We start from the raw sequence: 25,857 nt of genomic DNA on the forward strand, positions 1-25,857 counted from the left end.
TATTGACTGATTAAAGACCTTGAGGTTGTCTGGGAGTTCTGAGCGCCCTGCGTAGCCAGGGTTCATTGTAATGGACACAAAGCAGTTGGAGTTGAGTTTGAGCATGGTCCCTTCAAAGTCAAAGTACTCCAGGTCCAGCTCGATGGCCCTCTGGATGCAGAGAACCTGCTGAGCCACCACAGACAGCACCTCCAGCTCGATACGATTGAACTCATCAAAGCATGCCCACGCACCAGATGAAGCCAGACCTTTGAAAAACTGAGAGAAATTGAAAACATTGGTTTAGAAATAAAACTTTTACATTATAATGTGGCATAATAAATAGGAATTCAAATACAAAAATGTCATGCTGGTGGTACTTTGCCCATAGCGAGGTAATCAAGTCCATCAGAACAGTTGAAGACCACACACTGCACAGCTAAAGCTTTGGCTAGATCTTTGGTGGTTTCCGTCTTTCCTGTTCCAGCAGGACCCTCAGGTGCACCCCCCAAATGCAGGTAGAAAGCACCAATCTAAAACAAAAGGTGAACTTCTTAATTCTTGTTAAAATGTCTGATCACTCAGCCTTATTCGAATATAAGAGCATTCAGGTTTAAGACGGCTATTAGTGGAATATTTTACCAGTGTCCTGTAGCATCTGTCAGTCAGTGGAGTGATGACGAGACGCGGCGAGTTCCCCAGGTATTCATAGGCGTATTTTACATCACAGTTGATAATGCGAACACGAACATTGTCATTGTTCCAGTAGTAACGAAGCTGGGCTAGCCATTGGAAGTCTGTTTCATTTGATACTCCTGTTAAAAATGGAAACAATTATTTTTACTTGATGCTGTTTCTAAACTAAGGCAATGCTCTTTATAGTGAATAGTGAAGCATTTGGTGCCATGATGTACCTTTCTCAATTAGCTCCAAGACCACATCCCTGGCATGGACATCAATAGTGACCAACGCTCCCAGAGTGGTCCGGGTTTGCTTGGGCAGTTGCCCTCTCACCAGCTCCACAATGTCCGTCAGCTGACTCTGGATTTGCTGGGAGTAGTTATTTAAGCCCTACAGAAAGCAGAAGACTAAATTATGTTTTGTTTTTTTCCCCCAAGGTGGTACTGTTATGGTGCCATGCTTTTCGAAAGTTAGTAGGTCAAGGGACAGACATCACTGCGTTGTAGACTACACTGTAAAAGCTCATTGTTGTGTTCAGCACTATTAAACTGGATGTAAGTTTGTTTTATGTTTTTATTGATAAGTTAAGTTTTAAAGGTCCCCTGTTATACTGTTTTTCATCAATATATTATAGGTGTCAGATATATCCAAAACATGTCTCTGAAGTGTTTGGCTGAAACACCAAACAGATTGCGCATTGTAGCATCCCATAATCCTCTGTTTCAGCTCTGTTTCAAAAGTGCTGTCTTTTACATTAGATGAAAAATAAGGAGCCACGCCCCTCTGAGAGATATTTGGTTACAAATAACACAAAGGTGCTCTCGGAGGAGATTCAGGTGATAAGGTGGAGCGGGTGTTACCTTGGTTGGTGATTGGCTAATGGTTACACAAGCCAAAAAATCGTTATGACATCATAAAGTGTCCAAGATCTGATCAGCTCATTTTCAGACAGGTTTTTATATAAATGGATCAGGACAAAAAGTGAGCGAATCTTTTTTCCTGAAACTTTCAGAACCTCTTTACACAGAGGGGACCCATGTTGATGTATAAAAGACATGAAAACGTGGATTTTGCATAATAGTTGAACTTTAAGTTTAACTTGGAATCCTCAGAACTTATTTTTCTCATATTCAGAAAAACACTTAACATCAGTTCCATTAGGGAAGCTGTGAATAAAGGGTGTAAAACAGTGCGAAAACCTACATCTGCTCCGGATCTGATGGCTTCATGAACCTCCAAGGTCCAGTAGATCTGGGATGTGCAGAGCACCACCTGGCCCGGCCACTTTTTGACCCACTGGCTCCGAGCAGTCTCAGCGTAGTCCTGTCAGTACATTCAAAATAACAGACTTAGGTTTATCTTATTAAGTAAGATCAATACACAGGATAGTATTTTAGTACAAACATCACAGTAGTTTTTATTATATGAGGTATTGGAACAGTGATCTCACCAGCCTGGACTGTGCCACTACACCTCGGACACTGCGAAGCATCAAGTCCTCCACCTGCAGTAGCCACTTCTCCACAGCTCCTTTGGCGTCAGACGTGGAGATGTTCTGGATCAGCGGAACACGCTCCCCCTCACTACTATACATCGCCTGGGGGAGAATTTAAAAACAATTGAATAAACGTTCATCAACCATGTTATCATATAACAATAACAATATGTGTGACAGCCTTACCTGGATATCCAGATTGGGTAGGAAGTCCAATTTGGAAATACCCTCGAAGCACTTCTTCAGGTGGGGCTGTACTCGCAGGGGGTCTTTGGTCTCAGACAGAATCTCCAGCATTTCATCATTGGACAAGAAGAAGAACCTGGCAGCAGCATTGGTAGAAAGTATTAAAATATGTAACAAAGCATTGTACAAAAACACACTGAAAAATAGTTTTCTTTACCGTGGAAAATAGAGACGTTTTTTCTCCAAATAGGCGTTCAGCCCTTTCATGATGATCTCCAGGAGGTTGTTAGAATCTTGCAGTTTCTCTAGCAGACCAGGCAGAGCGGTTGCAGCCAGAATCTATGATTAGAAATCCTCAGTTAACACAAAGAGTTTACATTTCAGATTTGCCTTTTTTCAAATAATAGGAATAAAGTGTCAACCACAAAATAATTTCGACGACTACCTTAGGGTTCTTAATGCAGTGCCTCATGACCTCTTTCCAGTTTTTGTCAACAGTTTGAAAAAGTCGGCCCTCTTCTGGAATCTGCTGCATGATGTCCTGAGAAGAGAAGATGGGCTCCAGATAGAGCCACTGGGCCTGCACCTTCAGCCATTCATCGATGGTCTCCTGGATACGAAGCAGACGCTCCTCCCAAAGCTGAGGTCACAGAACAAACAGGTACATCTTTGCAGGACTAGTAAAACTCCCAAGAGTTGAGATTGAAAAATGTATTCATCAGCGTTTGGTGAATTCTAAAACTCAAAGCTTACCTTGATCTCCTTTTCAAAAGGTTTGATGAACGGCGAGCCCCTCATAGTCTGAGTCTTCACAATCTGGTCGTCTAGCATTGTCTGAATCTCGTCCAAGGAGGTCAAGATGGACACTCCGGTCTCTCTATAAGGTTGATGGTTGAAAGAAATAATATCCCAAATATGCACCATGCTTTGCATAGCCTTCTCCAGGGAAAACTCCTGTTGAGACACAAGATAGTGGGGGTACAGGGTGGTCAGCACATTTAGTATTAGGTTTTTATCAAACACCGAAGAAACAAACACAACATTTCAGGAACTCTCACTTTACTAGCGGCAGCGCTGATAGAATCAAACTCTTCCAGGTAAGAATCCAGGTTTTGTTTGAGAACTTTGCTCAGTGTAGTTCCAGAGTCAGGAGTGAGGTCATACCCCACGACCTCTGACATTTGTTCCCAGTGGCGAGCTCTGATGCCTGGATTACACAAAATGGAAACTACGGGGATATGGTCCTGTTGAGAAAAACACATCGAGGTTGAGCATCAGCAAACAAGATTGAACTGGCTACAAGACCTCATTAACGAGCCTGATTGAGATGACAGTTACCTTGAACTCTTTGATCTGCTCCATTACAGCGGAGCACAAAATGACTGTGGGGCTTCCCTGCTTCTTTTTATCAGCCTCGGCAGTTCGTGGCCTAGACTTTCCCGCAATCTTCTCCATCTCTTGCTCAGCCTTATTCTGCTTCTGTTGGAATAACTTCAGCATTTTGAAGATCTCCCTAAAGAACTCGTCCACTTTTATTTCCATGCTCTCGCCATCTAGTTCCTGGAAGGAGCCGTTCATCCACCTATTCAGAAAGAAGGTAAAAGGATGTCAGGAGAATTGTTTTAATTAGAATGCAACACATACTAAATTACTTTCAGACCTGTTCTGGGTGCGCTGCCACTTCTGCACAAGTGCGAACAGCTTCTGATACGGGTCAATGGTGTCTCTGATGACATCAACCTCTGGGTAAAAGGTTTGGTCCCGTTTGTAGAAGGCCTCTTCTTTGTTAATGCAGACGATGGCCTCCTCAGCATCCTGGAGAAGTTTCTGAACTGTTCTGACATCCGTTATATACTTGTTGAAAAAGAGGGGAGACAAGACAAATATTTTCCATTTGATGTCATTGTATTGCTAGAAAATATCACAACATTTTGGTTTTATGATGCTTTTACACACATCTGATCAGTACTTGCTTTGTACTTACACTGATTAGGAATTAAACAGCATATTTTAAAATGAATATAAAGTTATTTTAAGTTCAAAGGGACAGTTTGACATTTTGTGAAGTGCACTTACTCACTTTACTGCAGAGAGTTAAAAGAGAAGATTGATACCACTCTCATCATATCTATCTGTTTAATATGAAGCTAGAGATAGCGGACAAGTAGCTTAACCTAGCATTAGAAGTGAAACAGCAGGAAGCAGCTAGCCTGGCTCTGTCTGAAGTATCAAAATCCACCAACCGTTAAACCTTATTAATTAACAATGTATATATAGTTTGTTTAAAACGTACAAATCTGAAGTGTAAGAACAACAATAGGTGGGTTTATGGAGAGTTATGAGACTGGTATTGATATTTCTATCTTGCTCTCGGCAAGAAAGCAAATATATATATTTCCCAAAATGTCAGAACTATTATTTCTTCAAATTCTAAAGGTGCTAAAGACCCTTTACCTGCTGCATCATATCCAGCTCAGAGTAATGTGGGAGCTCTTCGATCCTGCGTCCCAACTTTTCCAGCTGAATCATTAATTTTTCAATTTTAGCGATCAGCTCCTGCTCCCCTTTCTGCCTGGCCTTCGACATCACCTGGAAAAGGATGCAGCCGTCCAGTATCAGGTTATTGTTAAAAAACAACTCTGACATACTATTGTCAACAGTAACACAAGTCTTACTTTATCACTGAGGTCAAAGGCATGGAGGATTTTCTGTGGCCAGAGAAAGACAGTCGCATTGAGCTCCAGATCTTCTGGCTCAATGATGTGGACATCCAGGATGTACATCAGTCTTACGTAGGCTTCCTGTCAGAACGCGATGTGGTAGTAAATACGGTTAGAATTCAAATAAATAAACTGAAATCGATATGATTTAGTGTATGATACAACAGGTAGATCCAATTAGTTTACCTTTAGTTTTGTATTAAGTTCAGCAATACCCTTTGCCTTAGTGAATGTAATGTGATCAATGATCTGACTCATGTCCTCCGTGTTCTCTGGTACTTTCAGAACATTTTCTCTGATGGTTTCAAATTCAGTGCAGATCCTTTAATCAGACACAAAACGGATTGTGAGAAAAACTGAATAATATAAAAAAACCCAAGGACAGACAGTTTGATTAAAGAATGTTACAAGAAGTGACTCACTGTTGGTTTTGCTCACGGTGGCTGGTGATCAGTTTCTTCAGAAGTATTTCAGCATACTTTTTTGTTTTGTTGGCAAGCCCCTGTTTCAGCTCTTCACAGTCCAGATGGACCATGGGAAAGTGGGCTTTTGCTGGGAGGTTGAGAATCTCTTTTGACAGAACACGAAACTCCTCCACTTGCTTTAAATAAAAACGAGAATAAGAATAACTCCATAATGTATGCAGCATCAATTGTATTTTGTCTGATAATTACCTTAGTGTACTCGTCAAAAGAGTGCTCCTCTTGCATGAACTTTTCTACTCTTGCCTGTGCCGCTCCATTGATCAACCAGTCATAGTTCTCAACTGCAAGTCAAGCAGAAAAGTCAGTAATGAATGGAATTAAACGTAATCACGATAAAAGGAAATGAATGGATTATAAAACATCACCATAGTTCTTGAAGTGTCCGTCAGGTTCTTCTAGATTCTTGCACACAGCTGTCTTTATAGTGACCTGAGCCCAAGCTAGGATGTGATCAGCCACCTTGGCATCAATAAAGGAAGGTGAGGTTTGTGCCAGCCATGACTGGACCATCTGCACTTTCTGTGGATCAATGTCATAGATATCAATACTAGCACACAATAATTTTTTTACCTCTAAAATGTGCCATAAAGTGGTCATTCCTTTTAAATTGCTATTGGACATAACCTCACCTGCAGCGTGTTTGTGATGGCATTAAGAATCTCCAAAATGGCAGCTCCCAGATCTTGTAATGTGGGGTACATTTCCATCTTTTCATCATCAAATGTCAAAGCCATGCGAAAGAGGGGCAAGCGTTGGCCATTGCTCGGATCAAAGTGATTGACCAACTCCTCTATACTCGACTGAAGCAGGGATTTCAACTGGGAATTAACAAAAGAAAAATCAGTCATAATGTGTAGTCGAGAAAAAAAACATAAAATGAATGCCATTATATCCAAACATTTAATATGATGAAATTATATAGGAGAGTATAACATAATTCATGTATGTATGTACTGTTTTTGATACAGTGAAACAACCTTCATTTAAATAACTGTAATCTATTCAATCTGACAAATTAGGCTTAAATTCAAATCAGAATGATCTCACCTGATTGGAGATGAGGGTTGATGCACAGTCATAGAATGAGTCTAGTTTCTCCTCTTTTACTCCCTTCAGTGTTTCATAGCTTGTTAATAAGTGGATGACTTTTGGAAACCAGGTATTCATGATACAATCTTCTGTCCTCTTACACTCCACTGCCATTTTGTTCTGTAGGCTCTTACAGTCTACAGGTCCCGAAGCCCTTAACAGACAGAAGCCAACAAATTAAAAACATGGGAAATCTGAGTTTTGTTCCTTTTTAAGCAGCGCCACATTGAATGTGTGTCTTTCCTTACCTGCATCCTGTAAGGTCCACCAGGACCACTGGAGAAAATGTTAAGTATCCAATATTCAAGACAGTTTGCATTACCGGATGAAGAATGTGCAAATTTGATTTCATCATTTTGCGGCTTCGGACAAAGCTATTATGCCATGATGGAGAGAAATCCAGAATTCTGCCAACAATGGAAAGGTAACTTACAAAAAGGGCATTGTAAATACTGACCAACTACTTTTTGGTTATTATCAATAAATACTTGTTGTACATTTCACACTCACTTTGGTTGACTCGCTGTCGGTTTGTCTGCTTCTTTTATCTGGGGATTCCTTAGTACTGTATCCACTAAAAGGAGTGAATATGGCATAATAAGACATTGTTTACCCATAGATCCATACATCCATACATACTAACTTGACAATACCTGTGTGCTTGACAATCACATTGTGGAAGTCCTCGCTGACTTCTTTGCAGAGCTCCTGAAGTAGTTTATTGGTTTCAGGGCCCTTTTTAAAATTAGGTGACACTCGGGCAACAATTGATTCCAACCACTGTGACTGGATTGGAGCGAATGGGCGGTTCTCTACACACTGCCTTAGGAACATGTAGTTCATCTGCAAATTGGAACAACAACATTGGAGAGGCATGACATACAGGGTTTAGTCCCTCAATGGTTGAATTTTACTTGAACTAAACTATGGACTTACCCTTCGCTTGCGCTCCTCACTTATCGTCTGCAAAAAGAATGATTAAAATATGCCAGATTATAGACTGCAATATACATATACAATTTTCTATTTTAAATGTGTGCATAGGTGATTGTCATACAGAAGGAGGACACTCTGATTCTGGTGAGTGCACTGCTTCCCTCTCTTTGGTCTGACTGTAAGCCTCCATGGCTCTGGACACCCTGTAATTATTCAACCAATTGTCACACATCAACAAACTTGTTACAAACTGAGATCATTGTCATATCCTAATATTGATGTATTGACTAAAGGGCTGCCACAGTTGATGTTAAAAACGTACAATATGGCATGGAGTTGCTCTTGTTGCACTTTGCTCCTTCTGTGCCTCAGAAATTTCTTGCGAACCGTAATCTTCTCAGCTATCTCCTTCTTTCCAGCAGTGGTCTGTCTAACCTCCCCCCGGTCCTGAACGCCATCAATCGGGGGCAGGACGGGAAACTGCGGCATGCTCTTCACTGCTGATGTGCCTTCGCTGACTCCAGGAGAGCTGGCCATGTCTGGCAACAAGACACTGAAAATAACAAGCAAAAGTAAGGCTATTACAGCTGTCTTTCATTAACTCCAAGGCTAATTGAGTTAAGCTAGTTAGTTATCGTGCTAATGCTACATACATAACGTTAACAAAAACAATCACACTTTTGGTCGCTGTAATAATCGTAAAAGTTAGCTTATTGCAGTAAATAACGACAGGCTGTAAATCGGGTTACCTGCTCTTTCATTCAATATCTTCTCGCTTTGGTTATTTTGTTAACAGCTAATGTTGTTTAACTGAGTTTAGCTTCTGAACGGACTTCTAGGACTAAAGTTAACAGCGTGGTTTCCATAGTGACAACAAACAAGGAAGCCAGGAGGGGGGCGGGGCTTCTCCTGTTGCTAACATCTGCAAACTGAGGTTAGCAACAGGACAAGCCTACACTATAATGACTAATAGACTGCAGAAAATAATATAAAATAGTGAAACAGTAAATCATAATATATTGATTATATATGTTTTGTGGCAATTCTAATAATGTATTACATCTACTTAGATAATAATGTTCATACTTATTGCATTTCAACAATGTTTTATACATTTTATAGTGACAAATAAAACCTAATAGTATTCTAATCCTTTGAGGAGTGGTCCATATTCCCTTTGCTACCTCGAGTAATCTTGGTCTATTGCCTGATTACAACACTTGAGGTCGCTGTAGTTCCTTTTATAACAGGTGTTTTCTCATCCTCATGTGTTGTGCATGCTAAACTTGCAGTTATGTCAAGTGATGCTGTGCCATGTTATTAAAACAACTATAAAATAAATACAAAATTACTAGTCACTATACAAGCACACTACATAGATACACTCCTATTAATCGTCATCCAAATAGTAAGACGAATGCCACTACTGCACGTGTCCATTCTCAAAGAAAGTCAGAAAGACAGATGCAGTAGGTGTAACTGGTTAAGATAGTAGGAAAAACACATTAGCCATGCAGTTCTCAACCAGTCATAAAATGCTTTTTATATCCTCTAGGGGCAGTATTACACTTTCCTTGTAGTTACCGGTACCGGAAATAGAGGAAGTAGTAGAAGAAGAAGAAGAAGAAGAAGTAGCTATCCTCCGCTAGCTAGTTAGCTACTGCTGGGAAGTAGCGAAAACATTTTCAGGTATTGTGAATTTTATAACTTTAATACTACTATTGGGCTATCGATACAAGTCGGTAAAGCACATTAACATTAAAAGCATTCATTGATGGTGTGTGTATTCTATACAAATGTACTGAAATGAGGAGGTTGTGTTTGTTTTGATTCGTGTTGAGGAAAGGCAGGCTTCAATGTTGTGTTTTTCATCGAAGGCCCAAACTGTTGTGATTTATAATTTCCGGTGCAGTGTTGCTGAGAAACTGAAGAGCGTATTGCCAAAACCGCTAAAACATTGTATAATTAGGTTGGATGTAATGTCTATTTGTCAACTAATAAGATAACCCTTCTGCATTCGTCTAGGATATTTACAAAATGAGTTATACAGAGAAGCCAGAGGACATTACAAGGGAAGAGTGGATGGAAAAACTCAACAATGTCCATATTCAGAGAGCCGATATGAACAGGCTAATTATGAACTATCTGGTGACAGGTGAAGTACCGATTTTGTATTACTCTAAGTTTGTTCTTGGTTGTCTTTTAAAGGTCAATTTGCAGATAAAAGCAATGTGCAGAGTTTTACCACGGTTGTTGTTCCACAGAGGGCTTCAAGGAGGCAGCTGAGAAGTTCAGGATGGAGTCTGGAATAGAGCCTAGTGTGGACTTGGATTCCCTAGATGAAAGAATTAAGATCAGAGAGATGATCCTGAAGGGACAAATCCAGGACGCCATTGCACTGATTAACAGCCTGCACCCAGAACTGCTGGATACTAACCGTTACCTCTACTTTCACCTACAGGTAAAACAAAACAAAATGCCCCTAATTTTTCAGACCTCTTGGTTTCGTACTGCCTGTTTTTGACTTCTCATCTCACACGGTTGCACCCTCTGGCTGTTTTTGTTTGCAGCAGCAGCATCTGATTGAGCTGATTCGTTTAAGGGAGACTGAAGCTGCCCTGGAATTTGCCCAGTCTCAGTTAGCAGAGCAGGGGGAGGAGAGCCGAGAATGTCTGACTGAGATGGAAAGGACACTGGCCCTGCTTGCTTTTGACAACCCTGAGGAGTCACCTTTTGGAGATCTGCTCAATATGATGCAGAGGCAAAAGGTACGGTTAAAGCATATTAGCATCATCCCTGTCTTGTCTTGCATCTGTATTCAATTGAATCAGTTTAAACTGCATGCCACGTGTAATTTAATTATCTCACAAGACAAAAATGTTGATCTGATCCCTGCAACACAAGGTCAAACATTGAATGTTAATGCTGCATTATTTTGAAGACAAATTTAGTATTTGTGTCTCCTGTTTTCAAATCAGTTGCATATGAGTTTCTTTATTAGTGTGTGTCTGTGTAAAATGTAAAGTATAAATACAAACATGTATGTGTCCTTGTGTTACAGGTATGGAGTGAAGTGAATCAGTGTGTGCTAGACTACGAAAACAGAGAGTCAACTCCCAAGCTGGCCAAGCTCCTGAAGCTACTGCTGTGGGCTCAAAATGAACTTGACCAAAAGAAAGTGAAGTATCCCAAAATGACAGACCTCAGCAAGGGAACCATCGAGGACCCCAAATAAGGACCCACAGTGAAAACATACCACAGCATTACAAAATGGACATATTTCCTTTATCTATTTATACCCCAACAAACTGACTCATATAGAGTACAACCTTTTCTTTTTTGTAAGGGTTGCTTTTTGATACTTTAATAACTTAGAATGCGCAAACTGGATTGATGGCATTTTAAAAATGAATATTCACACTAAACTAACATGCAGACAGTTATTTTACTTGGTATTATAATTTACTATTTGTTTATGTAAAATAGTATATTTGATTTATACTAGTTTTTCTGTCTGTTGGCAGGGAAAGTTGTTGGCATAGAAGGGTGTGGATAAAGCCTAAATTAGGCTGTCACTCTTGTGGGTGACCAGTTTGATGTCCAGGGATGGCTCGGTGTGCACTGCCTCAAATAAATGCAAACTTTTTCTCACACATTTCAGCTTGTAGATTTTAGCTAGTCCTCTATGTGACGGCAATAGCCAAAGCAAGATACATGGAATCTTTTAAAGTATTGTGACTTTGAAAGTTGAATTTAGCTTAAGATTCGTACTTCATCATTGCTTGAGACACTATAAAAAGATGCAAATATAGACAATAACAAAGAAAAGAGAAACATTTGAGCTATACATCTAGGCAGCAAATAAGTGGGATAAGGCAAGATTCCAGAAATGCTAAAAACTGTCCAGCATACTGTGACTGCAAGCTTAAAGGCATCCTCAGTTTCATACCGTTACAAAATATCACTGATGATATAAAAAATGTGAATGAATATCTATGTCCGCAGACATGGAGACACTTTTACAGACCGATTATCTACATGTATGGAATAAGTAGCTATTTTGCAAAAATGTGATGTGCTTTTTTTTTCTGGAATATTATTTTGCAATAAAAGTGACTTTTAAACTGCACAAGTCTAGGAATGACGCTTTCTATGTTTCAAATGGTGTAACGGCAAAATAACTAAGTCCATTCACTCAAGTACACAAGTTTCAATACTGCAACACTTAAACATTAAGTGTTTTTACAAGGGTAACATGTATTGGAAATGACATAAATCAAGCACTATGTATGCATTTGAAGTATTTTATTCTTATGCTCCACTACATTTATTTGGAAGCTTTAGTGACTAGCTACAGGTTACGAGTTTCATACAAAAACAAATAATTAATATGATTCTGAAGAGGGTCAATTTGGATAATGACCAATTTTACATTGGATAATAATGTTTTTGTACTGTTACTTAAGTAAGGGTTAAATGAAATGCAGGACCTGTAACTAGCAGTATAATATTATGACACTTCGCTGTTATCTTGAGTACCGGTTGTACTACTGTGCAATGCAAGTTTTCATATATAATGCATCACTTCAACCTAAAAAAGGATGTGAGTGCTCCTTCCACCACCACCACCACCTGGAGTTTGCGAAATCAGGAAAAAAGTTGTGCTGAATGCAGGGGTATTATATAACGATTTCCTGCTAAAGCCTCGCATAGCCAGGGACAGACAAACCCTTAAAACAACCTTGGAGGCTGTCACTGCGCACCTCCCTGCACCACAGCAGCCTCTGCACGGGCACCATCCCGTCTCCATCCGGCAGGCACGGGTCAGGGGGAAAGCACATCCTGGTGCCCGGACGATGCTCCCATAGACGACACCGTTATGACATATTTTGCACCGTCATGATTGGAGCCAGAGGAGGCGTCACTCTGTTTTTTTTTTGGGATTGAATCGGTTTATTAGATTCGTTTAGAAAAATCACTTCCAGATTAACCCTACCGATCAAAAGAAGAACTGCGTCGCCGGCAAAAGGAGGCTGGAGAGAAAAACTGACACGTGGATTACTCCTCCTAGGGTATCAGACTCCCTTCTCCAGCTTCAGCTCCACGAACATCGCTTTACGTCCCTGTTCAGTCCAGTTTCAGTTTTCAGGATTATTTATATTACAGGTTTACTTTTCTGACTACACACCTATCGACCGGAAGACATTGAAATCAAACAGCCGAAGCGGTTGAACGGAAGCTGCTGTTAACTCGCGTTGAATGGCAGTTATTCAAAAACATGGCAAGAGCTGTAGTCCAGATTTGGTCTGTCACAGGGAAAACCATCCGTCCGACAAACTCGGAGCTCCTGGATGTCACAAGAAGTGGCCTGAACACAACACACACTGGACAAGGTAACACCTTTAATCCTCATCGAGTTTCACTGCTGTTTGTTTTTCCTGTGTACCCAAGTTGTAGCTATTTAGGATAACATGATTAATTTAAATCAATATTGATACTTTTTAGCAACTCTTTGCTCTATATTTATGAATCAGGATTACAGGTATTCTGTAAACACAGTACCTCTAAACCAGTTGGTTTAAAGGACACGTATCATCTATGGCAGTTCATGGCTTTGAGGATATAGTTGGTGTGTCACATAGGTCACAAACATGGCTCGTAAATTGGGAGGTAAGGGGGGCTTCCTTTCTGAAAAAATAAAGATCATAAAATATCATCAGTTGTACATTTTTTGACACCTTAGTCTTAAAGTAATTTCCTTTATTTTCAAGATAGTGCTGTATCCCCTGTAGATTCAACCAAACCACAGCTAATCTCTTAAATGTAACCTTCATAGAATCCACTTTAACTCGGGCTAAATATACTTAGAGTGCAGCCAAATTGTGGACAGTGGTTACCTCCCCTACATAGATAAGACATTCACGTTTAAACTGGTTCTAAATCTAAAGTTTGTCCCAAATGTTGCCTTTGTTCAATCCATTCTGCCTTCTCTCCTGTGCAGGCCAGTGGCGAGGGTATGGACGGTGGTGTTGCTGCTCGGGACATGCCTCCTGTACTGCGCCCGTGTGGCGATGCCCATCTGTGCTGTCAACATGGCAGAGCAGTTCCACTGGAGCAAGAGCGAGTCAGGCATGGTGCTGGGCAGCTTCTTCTGGGGTTACTGCTTCACCCAAGTGTTCGGAGGCTACGTCAGCGACCGGTGGGAATCTTTAGAGCTCAAACAGTGGTCCTGTTGTGAGATAAAAGTGTTATCTTATTAGGAATGCTGTAAATGACACTGGTTTTCGATTGCCAGCTGTTTTAGCGTACTGCTCATCAGGTGTAATTTGCACGAGAACGTTACTGGCAGTGATGCAAACAGCCCCGATGTGTTTGCTCATAGTGGATTAGATAAGACCATAAATAGGGCTTGATGTTTACTCTGTATTATCATGTTGTAAACTCTTGCAGGCGGACAGCGTCATGTACAGATAAGAGTTTTATTTACTCCAGAATAGTCACACCAATGTTAGCGGTCTGAAATGATTCCTTAAAATGCTTTATCTTTCAGTTCATATCTTCTAAAATAACCACATTATGTTATAAGACATCCAAATGATCATAGTTGTACTTCCCCTAGCAACCTTTAAATGATAAAAGCAGCTCTCTGTGTGGTCAGAAGTTAAAGTTCATACTCACTGTTTCTTTACTCTGTGTCCACAGGGTTGGAGGTGAGAAGGTCCTCCTGCTGTCCGCGGCAGCCTGGGGGTCGATGACGGCCTTCACCCCCATCCTGGCCCACTTCTGCTCCCAGCCAATATTCTCCATGACACTGGCCCGCTTCCTAATGGGCTTGTTGCAAGGTGAGAAGGACAGTGTGAATGATAGGTATTGCATTTTAAGATTTCTGTAAGTTATTAAGGAGAAACCTAATTCTTAATTTGTAAAAACATGCTGTGCACTTTTTTCAAGGTCTTGAAAGTGCATAATTATGCAACTTATTTTAAAGTCTGCTGGCTGTGTTTGCTAATTAGAAACAGGCCGACAACATTAATCACACAAACACAGTAGATAAAATGAATGTGCGGTTGTCTGTCTTTAGAATAAGTTGTTATGCATTGTGACAGGCCTTTTTGAAAGAGACTGTAAATTGAAAATTGTACAAGTATTATTATTCCCATCAGACTACATTTCTCAGATGTTTGTTTTGAGTGTTGTCACAGTAAAAATCTTGCTTTTATTTCTTTCTTGTTTCTTTCTTTTTGAATGACTTTCTAAATATCAACTAATCTGATCGTGTCCTGATTTTAGGAGTTCATTACCCTTCTCTGGCGAGTCTGTGCTCTCAGAAGGTGGTGGAAAGTGAAAGGGGCTTCCTCATGAGCACCGTGGGTAGTGGCTCTTACCTGGGGTGAGTCAAGCGTCATGCAATAAATGGGAATGGTGGGAAATAGTGTTTATTTTCCTAGAAAATGCAAAGAGGACGGGTTAATTTAAAAGCTGTGTCTGTTGTGATCCCACAATAATAGAATTGTTATATTCTTTATGCAGATGATACTGATATGTGTTTGCTTTACAAGTTCTGCTCATGCCCTTTACAGTGTGCCTAATTAAGCACTCTGTTTACAAAGGTACGTTTGTCTGACTTGTCATGTCTTGTTGTGACCTTTTCCCCCCAGCACTCTGGTGATAGGAGGGGCTGGCTCCCTCATGTTGGACCTGTATGGCTGGCAGAGTGTTTTTTATGTGTCTGGTCTCCTCTCATTGCTGTGGGCCTACTGCGTGTGGAAATATCTGCTCAAGGGAGAAGGCAAGAGAGGCTTTACATGTGTCAACACTATCTAGTGACATCATAGCACAGTCCTATCTTGTATTCCTTTGTACAATAGGAGTCAGTGTTCGTTTGTATCCTCACGTGTCTGTGTTGGTCTGTGTTTGCAGGGCCTATCATCACCCTGGAGTCCCTGGGAAGTGGTGGGCCCCAGTCCAAACTGTCTAAAAGACATTGGTTACGGCTCCTAAAACAACCAGCAGTCTGGTGAGATAAAGATAAAGGAAGTGTTAGGTGTGAGTTTGAATGTGTGTTCAAGTCTATCTGTGTATGAATGCAATCTTTTCTCTGTGTGACTCCTTTGTATGTAGGTATAGAGATTAAGAAGAAATTATCTAGGCGGAAGAATGTGGAAATATATGTAAAACTTATTGAATCTTGACAGGTCAAATCTTTGTAGCAAAACGGTTTCTGTAGACTAAAGTCCAGCTTTTATATGTACCAAATGTTGGAACAATAGGCCCCGTCTCTTGCTGCCTCTGCTGTATGTTCTCATCTAAATTTCTTCGATGTCCTTCCAGCATCTCCCTGTGGTCAATATGATTTGTATACACTGTAATGTAACTGATCTGCTCAGTTTTCAGTGACAGGGAGAATCTCTGTGGTTTTCATCTGATGTATCTGATCCTTCTTGAGACGCTACTTGCCAGAACACAGATATGATTTATTAGACAGGAAAACAATAGATGTCGAACACGTAGCACACAAGATTTGTCAGATCATGAGATTTGGGATATTGCTTTTGTCAACAACATTGAGCAACTTTTGGTAAACCTACAGTATGTATACATATAGTTTCAATTAACTTATTGTATCTGTTTCTCTCTCTTTATTGTCAACAGTGCTGTGATCGTTACACACCTTTGCGCAGCGAGCACCTTCTTCACTCTTTTGTCATGGCTGCCAACATACTTTAAAGACACGTTCCCTGATGCCAAGGTAAACAGGATACATTTGATCACACATTTGGTGTACGGCTGAGCTGCTTAGCTAAACGTTATGCGGGTTGGATCATTTAACTGTCGCGGGCTGCGCCTGGGCAACAGCGCTGCTGATAGGATCCGACGTGTAGTGGTGGACAACTTGCTACAAAAATGTGACATTTTATTCTTGCAAGAAACTTTCTTACCAAAGCAGGACTTGGGAAAGTTGAACTCTCTTACTTAATGACAATTTTCACGGGGCTGGTGAGTCCACTACGGACCTATCTCTGGGAATAGTGAGAGGAAGGATAGCAGGGGGCGTGGCTATCCTGTGGCACAAAAAGCTGGACGCTGTCATTAATGTCATCAGACTTGAAGTTGGTGTATTGCTGTACAGATCAAAATGAATAACAAGGAGTTTAGCATTCTCAATGTATACACCATATGAGTCACAACATAATGAAGATGAATACCTGAACAGACTTGCTTTTATACATTCTTGTATTGTTGATAATCATTCCACCAGTGTTTATGTAGTGGGTGATATGAATGCTGACATATCAGACAAAAGGTCTTTGTTTGCTAAGCATATGCTACAGCTTTGTGATGATAACAATCTTATATTATCAAGCCAAATATTTCTGCCTACAGATAGCTATTCATATATAAGCGAGGCCTGGCATACAACTTCATGGCTTGACCATTGCATCAGCACTGCTAATGCCCATGACATTGTAAGATCAATTGAGATTGTGTATGAGGCATCAATGTCTCATACACAGAGAGAATGTCACTAGATTATGATAGTCTCCCTGAGATGTCTCAGGAGGTTAAAAATGCTTGTACCACTAAAGTGGACTGGTCCAAGCTCACACATGAGGATAGGCTATTGTACTATGGGAGAACTGATGTCCTATTGAGTGATGTATATCTACCCAAAGTGGCAACTCTGTGTGTTGATGTGGGTTGTAATGAAAGCTCTCACCGTGAATCCTCTGTAACATGTATGATTGCGTGGGAGCTGTATGGGAGGCCAGTAGACCGTGCTGTACCTACTCTAGGAAGAGACACAACGTCAAGCCAGGGTGGAATAAACATGTGGCTGATCAATACGCTGAAGCCAAGAATGCTTTTGGGGCCTGGGTCCGGGTAGGAAGGCCCAGGGAGGAGCTTGTCCTGGATCTCAAAAAGCGTACAAATGCTAGATATAAATATGCAGTTCGTTATGTCAACAAACATACAGAAACATTGAGAGCGGACTCTATGGCTGAAAAGCTCCTTCATAATGATGTGACTGGCTTCTGGAAGGAGGTGAGAGCTCTGAACAGGGCCAGTACATCATTACCGTGTACCATAGAGGGAGGATCTGGAGCCGATAACATAGCTGAGTTGTGGAGGCAACATTACTCTACTATACTTAATTGTGTTAAAAGTGACCCCTACAAAGTTGGTAATGTTGTGAAAAGTGACACAGTGGGAATCACAGCTAAAGAGGTTTATCGAGCAATTGCACAGCTAGCTGATAACAAAGCATGCGGCTCTGACCGAATCACTGCAGAGCACCTTAAACTGGCAAGCCCGAAGGTTGCAGTTATTCTTGCCATTTGTTTTACCGGCCTCATAACTCATGGTATGTTGCCAGACTCCATATTGACGGTTACTTTGGTCCCTGTCATTAAGGACAAAGCGGGCAAGGTAGGGAGCTTGGATAACTATAGACCAATTGCTCTAGCCAGTGTGTTATCCAAAGTCCTGGAAATAATTTTGTTAGATAGACCAGGGGTTCCCAACCCCCGGACCGGTACCGGGCTGCGGAGGTGTTACTCCCGGGCCGCGAAATAGCTGTGAGTTTATCGTAATATTTGCAGAATTATAAATATATAAAAATATTTTATCATAATATTTTTTTTTAAAAGTGTTTAATTTTCGCACCTATACCAGTGATATTATTTCATCCAGTAGCCTAGTTAATCTTTCACTAGAAAACCGTTGAAAATGGCTTTTATGATGTTCCGAGCGATTCGGCGGCTCAGGTCTCAGCCTCTCGTGCACACGAGAAAGTTACCGGTGCGCCAAGTAGGAAGAGGAGCGCACAGGAGACAACCGTTTAATTGCAGCCTGTTATGTTTATGTGGGGAAATGGCAGTGCATACATTATTTGAGATATATTTCAAACTCGGAGCTATTTGTTTAAGCACCGGATTGGCAAAACAGGAGAGTAAACCAGTCTGCCTTGATCTATGAATTCATGTCCGGGTCTCTCGGGTATCTGCTGCCCGCAGCTGTTTTATAGAAGGAAAACCTCCTTCACTTCATAAAATGGCTGCAGCATCAGGAGGCAGCGGGACGTATACTCCGCCTCTGAGAAGTGCAGCACCAGCCAGCGGGTAAAGATGTGCCTTTTTACGCACCGCCTTCACTGTGTTTACCTTCATCAGAACAGCGAGTGACTGCAGGCTGCTACGTGTTAACCACACACACCTCTACACACATCTCTACACACATCGAACTGTCCGATTACTCTCCCTTTTATTAGTTTTTTAAAGGAGATGTCCAGTCACCAAGGCGCATGATGTGTGTGTATGTGCTCTGCTCAGCTCTGTGTGTTCGGTGTTTGTGTCTGTCTGACACCGGCATTTGTTTTCAAATGACCATGAGCAGTAATTTACACACATCTGGCTAACTCCATAGGTAGCCTATATGCGGGTGTTCCCAAAACCGAATAACGTCGGTTTTTTGGTTTTCGGTTTTTCCGAAAAACCAAAAAACAATACCGGTTCTTTTTTAAACGTTGTTAATATGTTTTGGATGCATATTGTTCTAGTATTTGTTCAGGATGTTAGCCTCTGTTGCTACCTGCTGGTGGTGAGTAAATATTAAAATCAGTTAAAATTGACAACCGGTCCGCGATTTTTTTTTTAATGTATCTGCCGGTCCTTGGCACAATAAAGGTTGGGAACCCCTGAGATAGACTATGTTCTTATTTATGTACCTCAGATAACCAGTTTGGCTTCAAGGCTAAGCATGGTACTGAGCTATGCATCTATGCTTTGAAGGAAATGGTAGAAACATATAGAAGACAGAATTCCACTGTTCTGATTGGTTTTATTGATGCCTCTCAGGCTTTTGACCGAGTTAACCATCATAAACTTTTTTTTAATTGAGACAAAGGGGTGTGCCTAACAGTATAATTAGGATCCTGGCTTATTGGTATGCCAACCAGAGCATGCGGATCAAATGGGGGAATGCAGTCTCGGCGCCATTTGGTGTTGGTAATGGAGTCCGCCAGGGGGGGCTCCTCTCACCAAGCCTTTTTAATATCTATATGAACGATCTATCAGATGATTTAAGTGTCTGTAAAACAGGGTGTGTGATTGTAAACCATCTTATGTATGCTGATGATCTGGCAATTGTTTCTCCTAGCAGTGCTGTTTTTCAACAGTTGCTAAATGTTTGTTCTGATTACGGAGTCAAATTTGACGTTAAATACAACGCTAAGAAGAGCTCTGTAATGATCTGCAGAGCAAAAGGGGATAAGAACCTTTGTTTTCCAACATGCTACCTGTCAGGACAGGTGCTGTCTGTTTGCTGTAACACTAAGTATCTGGGACACATCATCACAGATGAAATGGCTGATGATGATGACATGTACAGACAGCGGCGTGTCTTATATATACAAGCCAACATGTTGGCTAGAACATTCTCTTGGTGTTCAGATGAGGTTAAGGTGAACCTCTTTAGAGCTTATTGCACTCCTCTCTGCCCCTTGTGGGTCAAGTATAAGAAGGCGAGCCTCCGGAAGCTCCAGGTTGCATATAATGACTGTTTGCGTATACTGCTTAGAAAACCAAGGTGGTGCAGTGCAAGTGAAATGTTCTGTAATGCACGAGTCAACACGTTCCATGCTCTTTTGAGAAATCTGATGTACAAATTCATCTGTCGATTAAATGTTTCTCATAACTCTGTCATTATGCTGCTGTCAAATCCGTGTTTCAGTGCTGTACGATACCAGTCACCTCTGTGGAAACATTGGTATAACTGCCTTTTTAAATTTATATTTGAGTGTTGTAGGTCTTGTAATATTGGACCAAGAGTCTCTTTAAATAAAGATGATGATGATGATGATGATGATGATGATGATGATGATGATGATGATGATGATGATGATGATGAATAAGCACTAAACAGAAACGTACAGCTGAGGCTGATTGAAAGTCATTATGATTTATTGCATTGAAACCAAGAATGTCTAAAATGTTATGCCAATCCATCAGGTATTTGGAGAGATTTTCTCTGGATAAATACAAACTTTGAAATGCTGCTGTACACAGACAAAAATGCATGAAATCATCCAAGTCATTAGGATTCATCCTCTGGGGACTAGTGATATCCAATATCTGAATTTCATAGTAATCGGTACATATATTTTCATATATGTTCTGGAGAGTCATTGGGTGTCATCCTCTGGACACCATGATGTCTGAACACAATTTAATAACAATCCATGACTTACACGATGAGATATTTTCATCTGTGGATTGCCAACTATAGAGTCACGTCTAGAAATGTACCTATTACGATATGAGAGACCTCACTTGTACCCTGCTGTTTGGTTAAGGTAATTCATGCTTAGAAAATCTGTTGTCCCTCCAGGGTTGGGTGTTCAATGTCGTTCCCTGGTTGGTGGCCATACCCTCATCCCTCTTCAGTGGCTGCTTGTCTGACCACCTCATCAGGCAAGGTAGGGTAACTGATAAACAAATATTTAGATGAGTTATTCTTACTTATAAAGCAGCTAAATCATTGTCCTGATTGTCCTAATGTCTCCCTTGATACCCACAGGCTTTGACACAGCCTCAGTGAGGAAGTTGATGCAGGTACTAACTTTGAAAGCCTTATTATGTTTGTTAAGTTATTGTCCTTTTCCTATTTATACTTGAACATCATGCAAACATTTGATTGTTGGGTTTTTGTGTGCATTCATTCCCCTGTTAGTTCTTCTCTATGGGTGTGTCGAGTGTGTTTACCCTTCTTCTTTGTCGAAAAACAACCTTCCCCTGGGCTGTAACATTTGTGTCGGCCACCATGGGCCTCACCACCTTCAGTCACAGGTACTGGCTCTTCGATTGTCCTTACACTCTCTGTCTCTCACCCTAAAACCATGACCCTTTCTTTTTAGACTAAAATGTCGGGTATCTCTAGGGTCCGTTTTGTGTTGTTGTCTCATAACCCGTTTAAACCATGCCATTCAGCCAAATATATTACAACCTTCTCCAATAAATAAGTGTGTTATAACTTAAGCAGTTCGGCCTACCATGCTCGGCCAAAGAAAGACTTGGCAGCATCTCAGCTTCAAAAAGCTTTGGTCAGCTGTTCGACCCACTTGTCGTCTATGATTTACTGTGTTTTGCACTTTAACCACATTAGGAAAATCGCCCAAAGAAGGACCTCATTATAATTTCTGTCATAGCAAAGGTCATGCCTGCTAAACATATGTCATTGATGTTACTTTAATTGAATACAAATAATAATACATTAAAAAGAAGAGCTTTAGCAAACATTTCTCGTAAGGAAGTAAATAGTGCATCTATTGTGGACTATTTTTAAGTTCAGATCAAAACACATTTAGTGTGCTAATGAATATTTGTTGGCACCAAGATGGTGACAAGCTATTCACGGGTATATTGATAATACAGTCAACATACAATATAACCAGACCTATCCTTTTTTGAACTGCTCTATGGGCTCTTCATTTTATGCAAAACAATAACATAATTGCATTCTAAGTTGGGGCGGGTCGACACTAATGGCTTAGTCACTATAGAGACAGAACAAAATGATGACGAAACATAACCACAAGTAGGAAAAAGCATCAGCTGTCATTTGAAAAGTTGCCGATAATATGTGTTTGTCTTCCATTTTTCTGAGTATTTGTATATATTTTTCTCAACAATGATTTTTTTCTAACATTTATTAAGTTAAAACATCTATTATCTTATATAATTGTCTAGTATTACTATATTACTTCAAATAAGTTTCCAACTGTTGGTTAGAAGGACAAATGCAGATTTTATTTTACATTTTTGGGATGGCTTCAAATCCTAAGTAACACTATTTTGACTCAAATCAGAGTCAATTGAGCATCTTATTCTGCTGATGAAATGACTATAGAAATGTGTTTAAATTACAGCGGTGTATCTGTAAATGTTCAAGATCTTGCTCCTTCCTGTGCTGGTGCTTTATTTGGTAAGTTAAATAAACCTGACATTTTCTTTATATAAAAACATTTTAATTGAGTCTTGAATTTTACATTTGTGCCTCTGCATTTCTTTTACAGGTGTCATGAATACATGTGGTGCTTTCTTAGGTGAGTTTCTGGCAGAGACATTGGGAACAAATATCTGTGATGAATCTTTAACCAGCAGTTGCTAAATGACACCTATACATCTATTAATTGAAATAATTAATCCACCTCTCTAAATTCAAACGTTGCACTGATGTATCTCCTGTCAGTCTTCCTGGCTCCTATGTGCCATGCATATTTCATCAAGAGAGCATAATGGAGTTTGTGTCAGATTAATAATACAGGGGATGACAGTTTGTGGTCCTGTGAGAAACGTGTAATGGACTGTGACATTCTCTCTGCGGAAACACTGAACAATCACATTGAAGGCACTGTGTTCTTTGTTAAAATATTTGTGATAATGCATTATTAATGGTGTTTCTGTGTGTGTCTGTGCAGGCGTCCTACTGGTGTATTTCTCTGGGTATCTCATCGAGTCCACAGGCTCTTGGACATCAGTGTTCGCCCTTATCACCACCGTCAACCTGCTGGGCCTCTGCACCTTTCTGGCCTTCGCTGATGCCCGACGGGTCGACATTGACTACAGTAAGGTCCGCCACCACAACATCCACATCTAAATCCTCAGCCATCAAGCATGCTATCCCCCAATGGAGACATGACCTTGGGCAACCAGCAGCTAAGACATTATCCACATTGGAGATCTAGCCGATGGATAGCATGTGGCAAGCCTGCATACAACATCTGGAAAACGTTGATAGGCTCTGGTTCTGGTCGAGGAAGTATTGCAACAGTTACTGAAAAGCATAAAGCAGAGCCAGCACACTGTTACTGAACAATCTTGTATCATAATCTTCATATCCTAGAAAAACACAGATGTGTCAGAGGATGCGTCAGTTCGTAGCAGAACGGGAAAGAAAAAGTCTACCCAACCTCAATGTCTGGTTTGTGTAGCGAATGGTGATTTATAAGGTTTCTGAGTTCATCATTTGTTACAGAATGTGTTACTTAGAACAAGAGAAGTTGTGTAAATTGTTATCCACATAATAATATATGTAAGAATAATAGATGTGGCAGTCTCAGACGCTCTCTGACAGTTGTGACGGACCAAGGTGTGAGTTCTTACCCTGCGGGGGTGGGTGACGCGGGGAGGGTCTGGCCTCTTGCACCTGAAGTCTTTTATTAGTACTCACCCATCAATGTCTGAGTGACACCTCATTACCCAGCCACTAATTACTTGGCAGGCGCTCTAATGTCCCGTACGATCTACCGTCTATAGTCCCCATCTCCATGGTTACAAGCTCATCTTATTGTTACAGTCAGAGGAGGTGAAAGAGGATGCTGTTTTACAACAAGGCTCTGATGTAATGCATCCTCATTGTTTTTTGTCGAATATCTTGCGAATTCAAAGACCAAAGGTAACTCATTATTTTTATTTTCCTTATATGTGATTGCATGTCATAGAAATACCTCACTTAATTATTTTTGTGTAATTAAGTGAGGTATTACTTAAGTGAGTGTATATTTATTTATAAAATCATATGATTTTTTGTGTCCATTTCAAACTAATGTTTTTTATAAAATAAATATATTAAGTTAGATGACACGGAAAATAAATATATATGGTAAGATTAAAAAAAAATCATAGTGAGTAAAAAGTAATTTTGACAGTGTGATGCAGTATGAATAACTATATAAGATATTTCTGCAAGTCTAGTTCCCTCACTTATTATTGCTTTCTGACCTGTACTTTGGTTGAAAGAAACATGTTGGTATATCATTTTGGTGAAAACCGGATGTCAAACTTATTTTGCTTTGCAAAGAAACAACCTTTTTGTCACATTAACATCAATGTTATCTTAACGCTGCATAGGAAGTGATGTCAGTATTTGGGAAGGGCTGCGCACAGGAGGAAGCTCATTTACTTATCATGGTGGTGTCAGAGGAAGTGCGTCTGCATTATGTCTCGTTAAGGCTAAATATAATTGTCTTTGTTACAAACTGACAATGAATGTTGCAGGGCAGGTTTCATAATTTGTAAGGTTGAGTTGAGGAACTGGAAAACATTTGGTTTATCCATTTTACTGGAAAGTGTGTGGTGTCATTAAAGCTAGCTACGTAACTCTGGCTGTCGAAGTGTCGAAATGTTAAAGTGATTGTGTGATTTAGCTTTGAAAGCACAGTCTAAACATGTAACTTTCAATCTAGATGCTTTCTTGACACGTGTTCTTAAAATAATTTATGCATACATTTTCTTGTGCCTGATTTAAGGAATGAGAGAACTTTAAGATATGCTCACTGTGGTCACACAGTGTCATCTGTTGATTATTGTGCATTATTACATTTGTGCCTTGTTTTAATTAGTGTTTTGCTTCTTCAACTTTTTTTTGTACTTTCTTTTTGTCCGTTTTTTTCTTTGTTTGGTTGTTTTCATTTCCGAAATACCCAATGTTTATTAGATTGTTTTGGTAAATGAAGAAATTATTTTTATTTAAAAATGTTCAGAGTATAAATGCATTTTCTGTGTAACATATTTAAATTGTTTGTGTGCTTATTACAAGGACACATACATCTACTGAACATAATGAATAATTTAATTTAATATCTAATCTGAAAAATTATGTCGACACCAAATGAAACTAGGATCCTGTACCTACACTATGTTTTGTCGTGATTATACACAAGAAGTGTATGCCTAGACATTTCATAAAGATAATTTATTTTCACAAGGCCATAGCCTCCACCATGTTAGCCTTATTATTGTCAAACCAAAAATCCCCACAATCTTCGTATGTTTACCCCGCCTTAGGAGATGAGCATTATATACAGCTGCCATTATCGTCCCTTTTTTTTGTGACTGTGTTGACATTAACATGATAAATATCTGGAATTCTGTTCACCAACATATCTCACTGAAGGTTCTTCTGACAAATCCTTTTTGATAACATGTAAGTAAGATAAAAAGAATACATTTCCGGGAAAAATGCAGTATTCTAATGCTTTTTAGATATGTTGTATTTAAAAGCATATATTAACTTTGAATAAAGATATATTTTGTCAACACTGTTGAGTTGTTTCATCATGATGAACATGTGTTTTCTCTGTAGTGCCACAAGGAGGCAGCACAGTTTCAGCAATGAGGAGAGCACATGGCTCCATCTAGCCTCCAAATACTTTGTATGCCATGAAGTCCAGAGGCCTTGTATGTGGAGTTTCTCCTAAAGCTTATGAGTTGACTTACAGGAAATGTTG

The 25,857-nt window shown here is 40.1% G+C and overlaps 3 protein-coding genes across 3 annotated transcripts in view; 2 read left to right on the forward strand and 1 right to left on the reverse strand.

The window, feature by feature from the left end:
- The window catches only part of dnah12 (dynein, axonemal, heavy chain 12), a 28,334-nt gene extending 19,922 nt beyond the window's left edge, over positions 1-8,412 (reverse strand). Inside the window, exons 1-28 of the mRNA XM_034086646.1 lie at positions 8,321-8,412; positions 7,894-8,124; positions 7,693-7,774; positions 7,572-7,598; positions 7,289-7,478; positions 7,146-7,209; positions 6,884-7,042; positions 6,594-6,789; positions 6,176-6,364; positions 5,912-6,065; positions 5,736-5,827; positions 5,484-5,662; positions 5,248-5,383; positions 5,017-5,142; positions 4,796-4,930; positions 4,002-4,195; positions 3,680-3,923; positions 3,400-3,585; positions 3,095-3,295; positions 2,787-2,981; positions 2,559-2,680; positions 2,342-2,477; positions 2,111-2,257; positions 1,864-1,983; positions 894-1,050; positions 622-794; positions 360-512; positions 19-258 (exon numbers count right to left, since the gene is read on the reverse strand). Of these exons, the coding sequence (XP_033942537.1) occupies positions 19-258; positions 360-512; positions 622-794; positions 894-1,050; positions 1,864-1,983; positions 2,111-2,257; positions 2,342-2,477; positions 2,559-2,680; positions 2,787-2,981; positions 3,095-3,295; positions 3,400-3,585; positions 3,680-3,923; positions 4,002-4,195; positions 4,796-4,930; positions 5,017-5,142; positions 5,248-5,383; positions 5,484-5,662; positions 5,736-5,827; positions 5,912-6,065; positions 6,176-6,364; positions 6,594-6,789; positions 6,884-7,042; positions 7,146-7,209; positions 7,289-7,478; positions 7,572-7,598; positions 7,693-7,774; positions 7,894-8,108 (4,212 nt within the window). The 5' untranslated portion in view covers positions 8,109-8,124; positions 8,321-8,412. The remainder of the gene's footprint in view (positions 1-18; positions 259-359; positions 513-621; positions 795-893; positions 1,051-1,863; positions 1,984-2,110; positions 2,258-2,341; positions 2,478-2,558; positions 2,681-2,786; positions 2,982-3,094; positions 3,296-3,399; positions 3,586-3,679; positions 3,924-4,001; positions 4,196-4,795; positions 4,931-5,016; positions 5,143-5,247; positions 5,384-5,483; positions 5,663-5,735; positions 5,828-5,911; positions 6,066-6,175; positions 6,365-6,593; positions 6,790-6,883; positions 7,043-7,145; positions 7,210-7,288; positions 7,479-7,571; positions 7,599-7,692; positions 7,775-7,893; positions 8,125-8,320) is intronic.
- Positions 8,413-9,146: 734 nt separating this feature from the next.
- On the forward strand, positions 9,147-11,703 carry LOC117449188 (glucose-induced degradation protein 8-B homolog). Its single transcript, XM_034086647.2, has 5 exons — positions 9,147-9,260; positions 9,597-9,726; positions 9,836-10,032; positions 10,142-10,339; positions 10,633-11,703. Exons 2-5 carry the CDS (start codon positions 9,609-9,611, stop codon positions 10,804-10,806), a joined length of 687 nt encoding a protein of 228 aa, XP_033942538.1. The 5' UTR covers positions 9,147-9,260; positions 9,597-9,608; the 3' UTR covers positions 10,807-11,703.
- Positions 11,704-12,385: 682 nt separating this feature from the next.
- slc17a9b (solute carrier family 17 member 9b) lies at positions 12,386-25,657 on the forward strand. The gene is made up of 13 exons (XM_034088203.1): positions 12,386-12,964; positions 13,573-13,770; positions 14,274-14,413; positions 14,862-14,961; positions 15,230-15,360; positions 15,492-15,588; positions 16,224-16,320; positions 20,958-21,045; positions 21,147-21,181; positions 21,300-21,415; positions 22,495-22,550; positions 22,642-22,671; positions 23,047-25,657. Exons 1-13 carry the CDS (start codon positions 12,831-12,833, stop codon positions 23,223-23,225), a joined length of 1,401 nt encoding a protein of 466 aa, XP_033944094.1. The 5' UTR covers positions 12,386-12,830; the 3' UTR covers positions 23,226-25,657.
- The last annotated feature ends 200 nt before the right edge of the window (positions 25,658-25,857 follow it).

This window comes from Pseudochaenichthys georgianus, chromosome 7 (genome assembly GCF_902827115.2).
Source record: "Pseudochaenichthys georgianus chromosome 7, fPseGeo1.2, whole genome shotgun sequence".
NCBI lineage: Eukaryota > Metazoa > Chordata > Actinopteri > Perciformes > Channichthyidae > Pseudochaenichthys > Pseudochaenichthys georgianus.

Coding starts and splice junctions, on each gene's coding strand:
- LOC117449188 (XM_034086647.2), top strand. CDS start 9,609: ATGAGTTATACAGAGAAGCCAGAGGACATTACAAGGGAAGAGTGGATG. Junction 9,727..9,835: donor TATGAACTATCTGGTGACAG/GTGAAGTACCGA, acceptor GTTGTTCCACAG/AGGGCTTCAAGGAGGCAGCT. Junction 10,340..10,632: donor ATATGATGCAGAGGCAAAAG/GTACGGTTAAAG, acceptor CTTGTGTTACAG/GTATGGAGTGAAGTGAATCA.
- slc17a9b (XM_034088203.1), top strand. CDS start 12,831: ATGGCAGTTATTCAAAAACATGGCAAGAGCTGTAGTCCAGATTTGGTC. Junction 13,771..14,273: donor GGAGGCTACGTCAGCGACCG/GTGGGAATCTTT, acceptor CTGTGTCCACAG/GGTTGGAGGTGAGAAGGTCC. Junction 21,046..21,146: donor TGACCACCTCATCAGGCAAG/GTAGGGTAACTG, acceptor TGATACCCACAG/GCTTTGACACAGCCTCAGTG.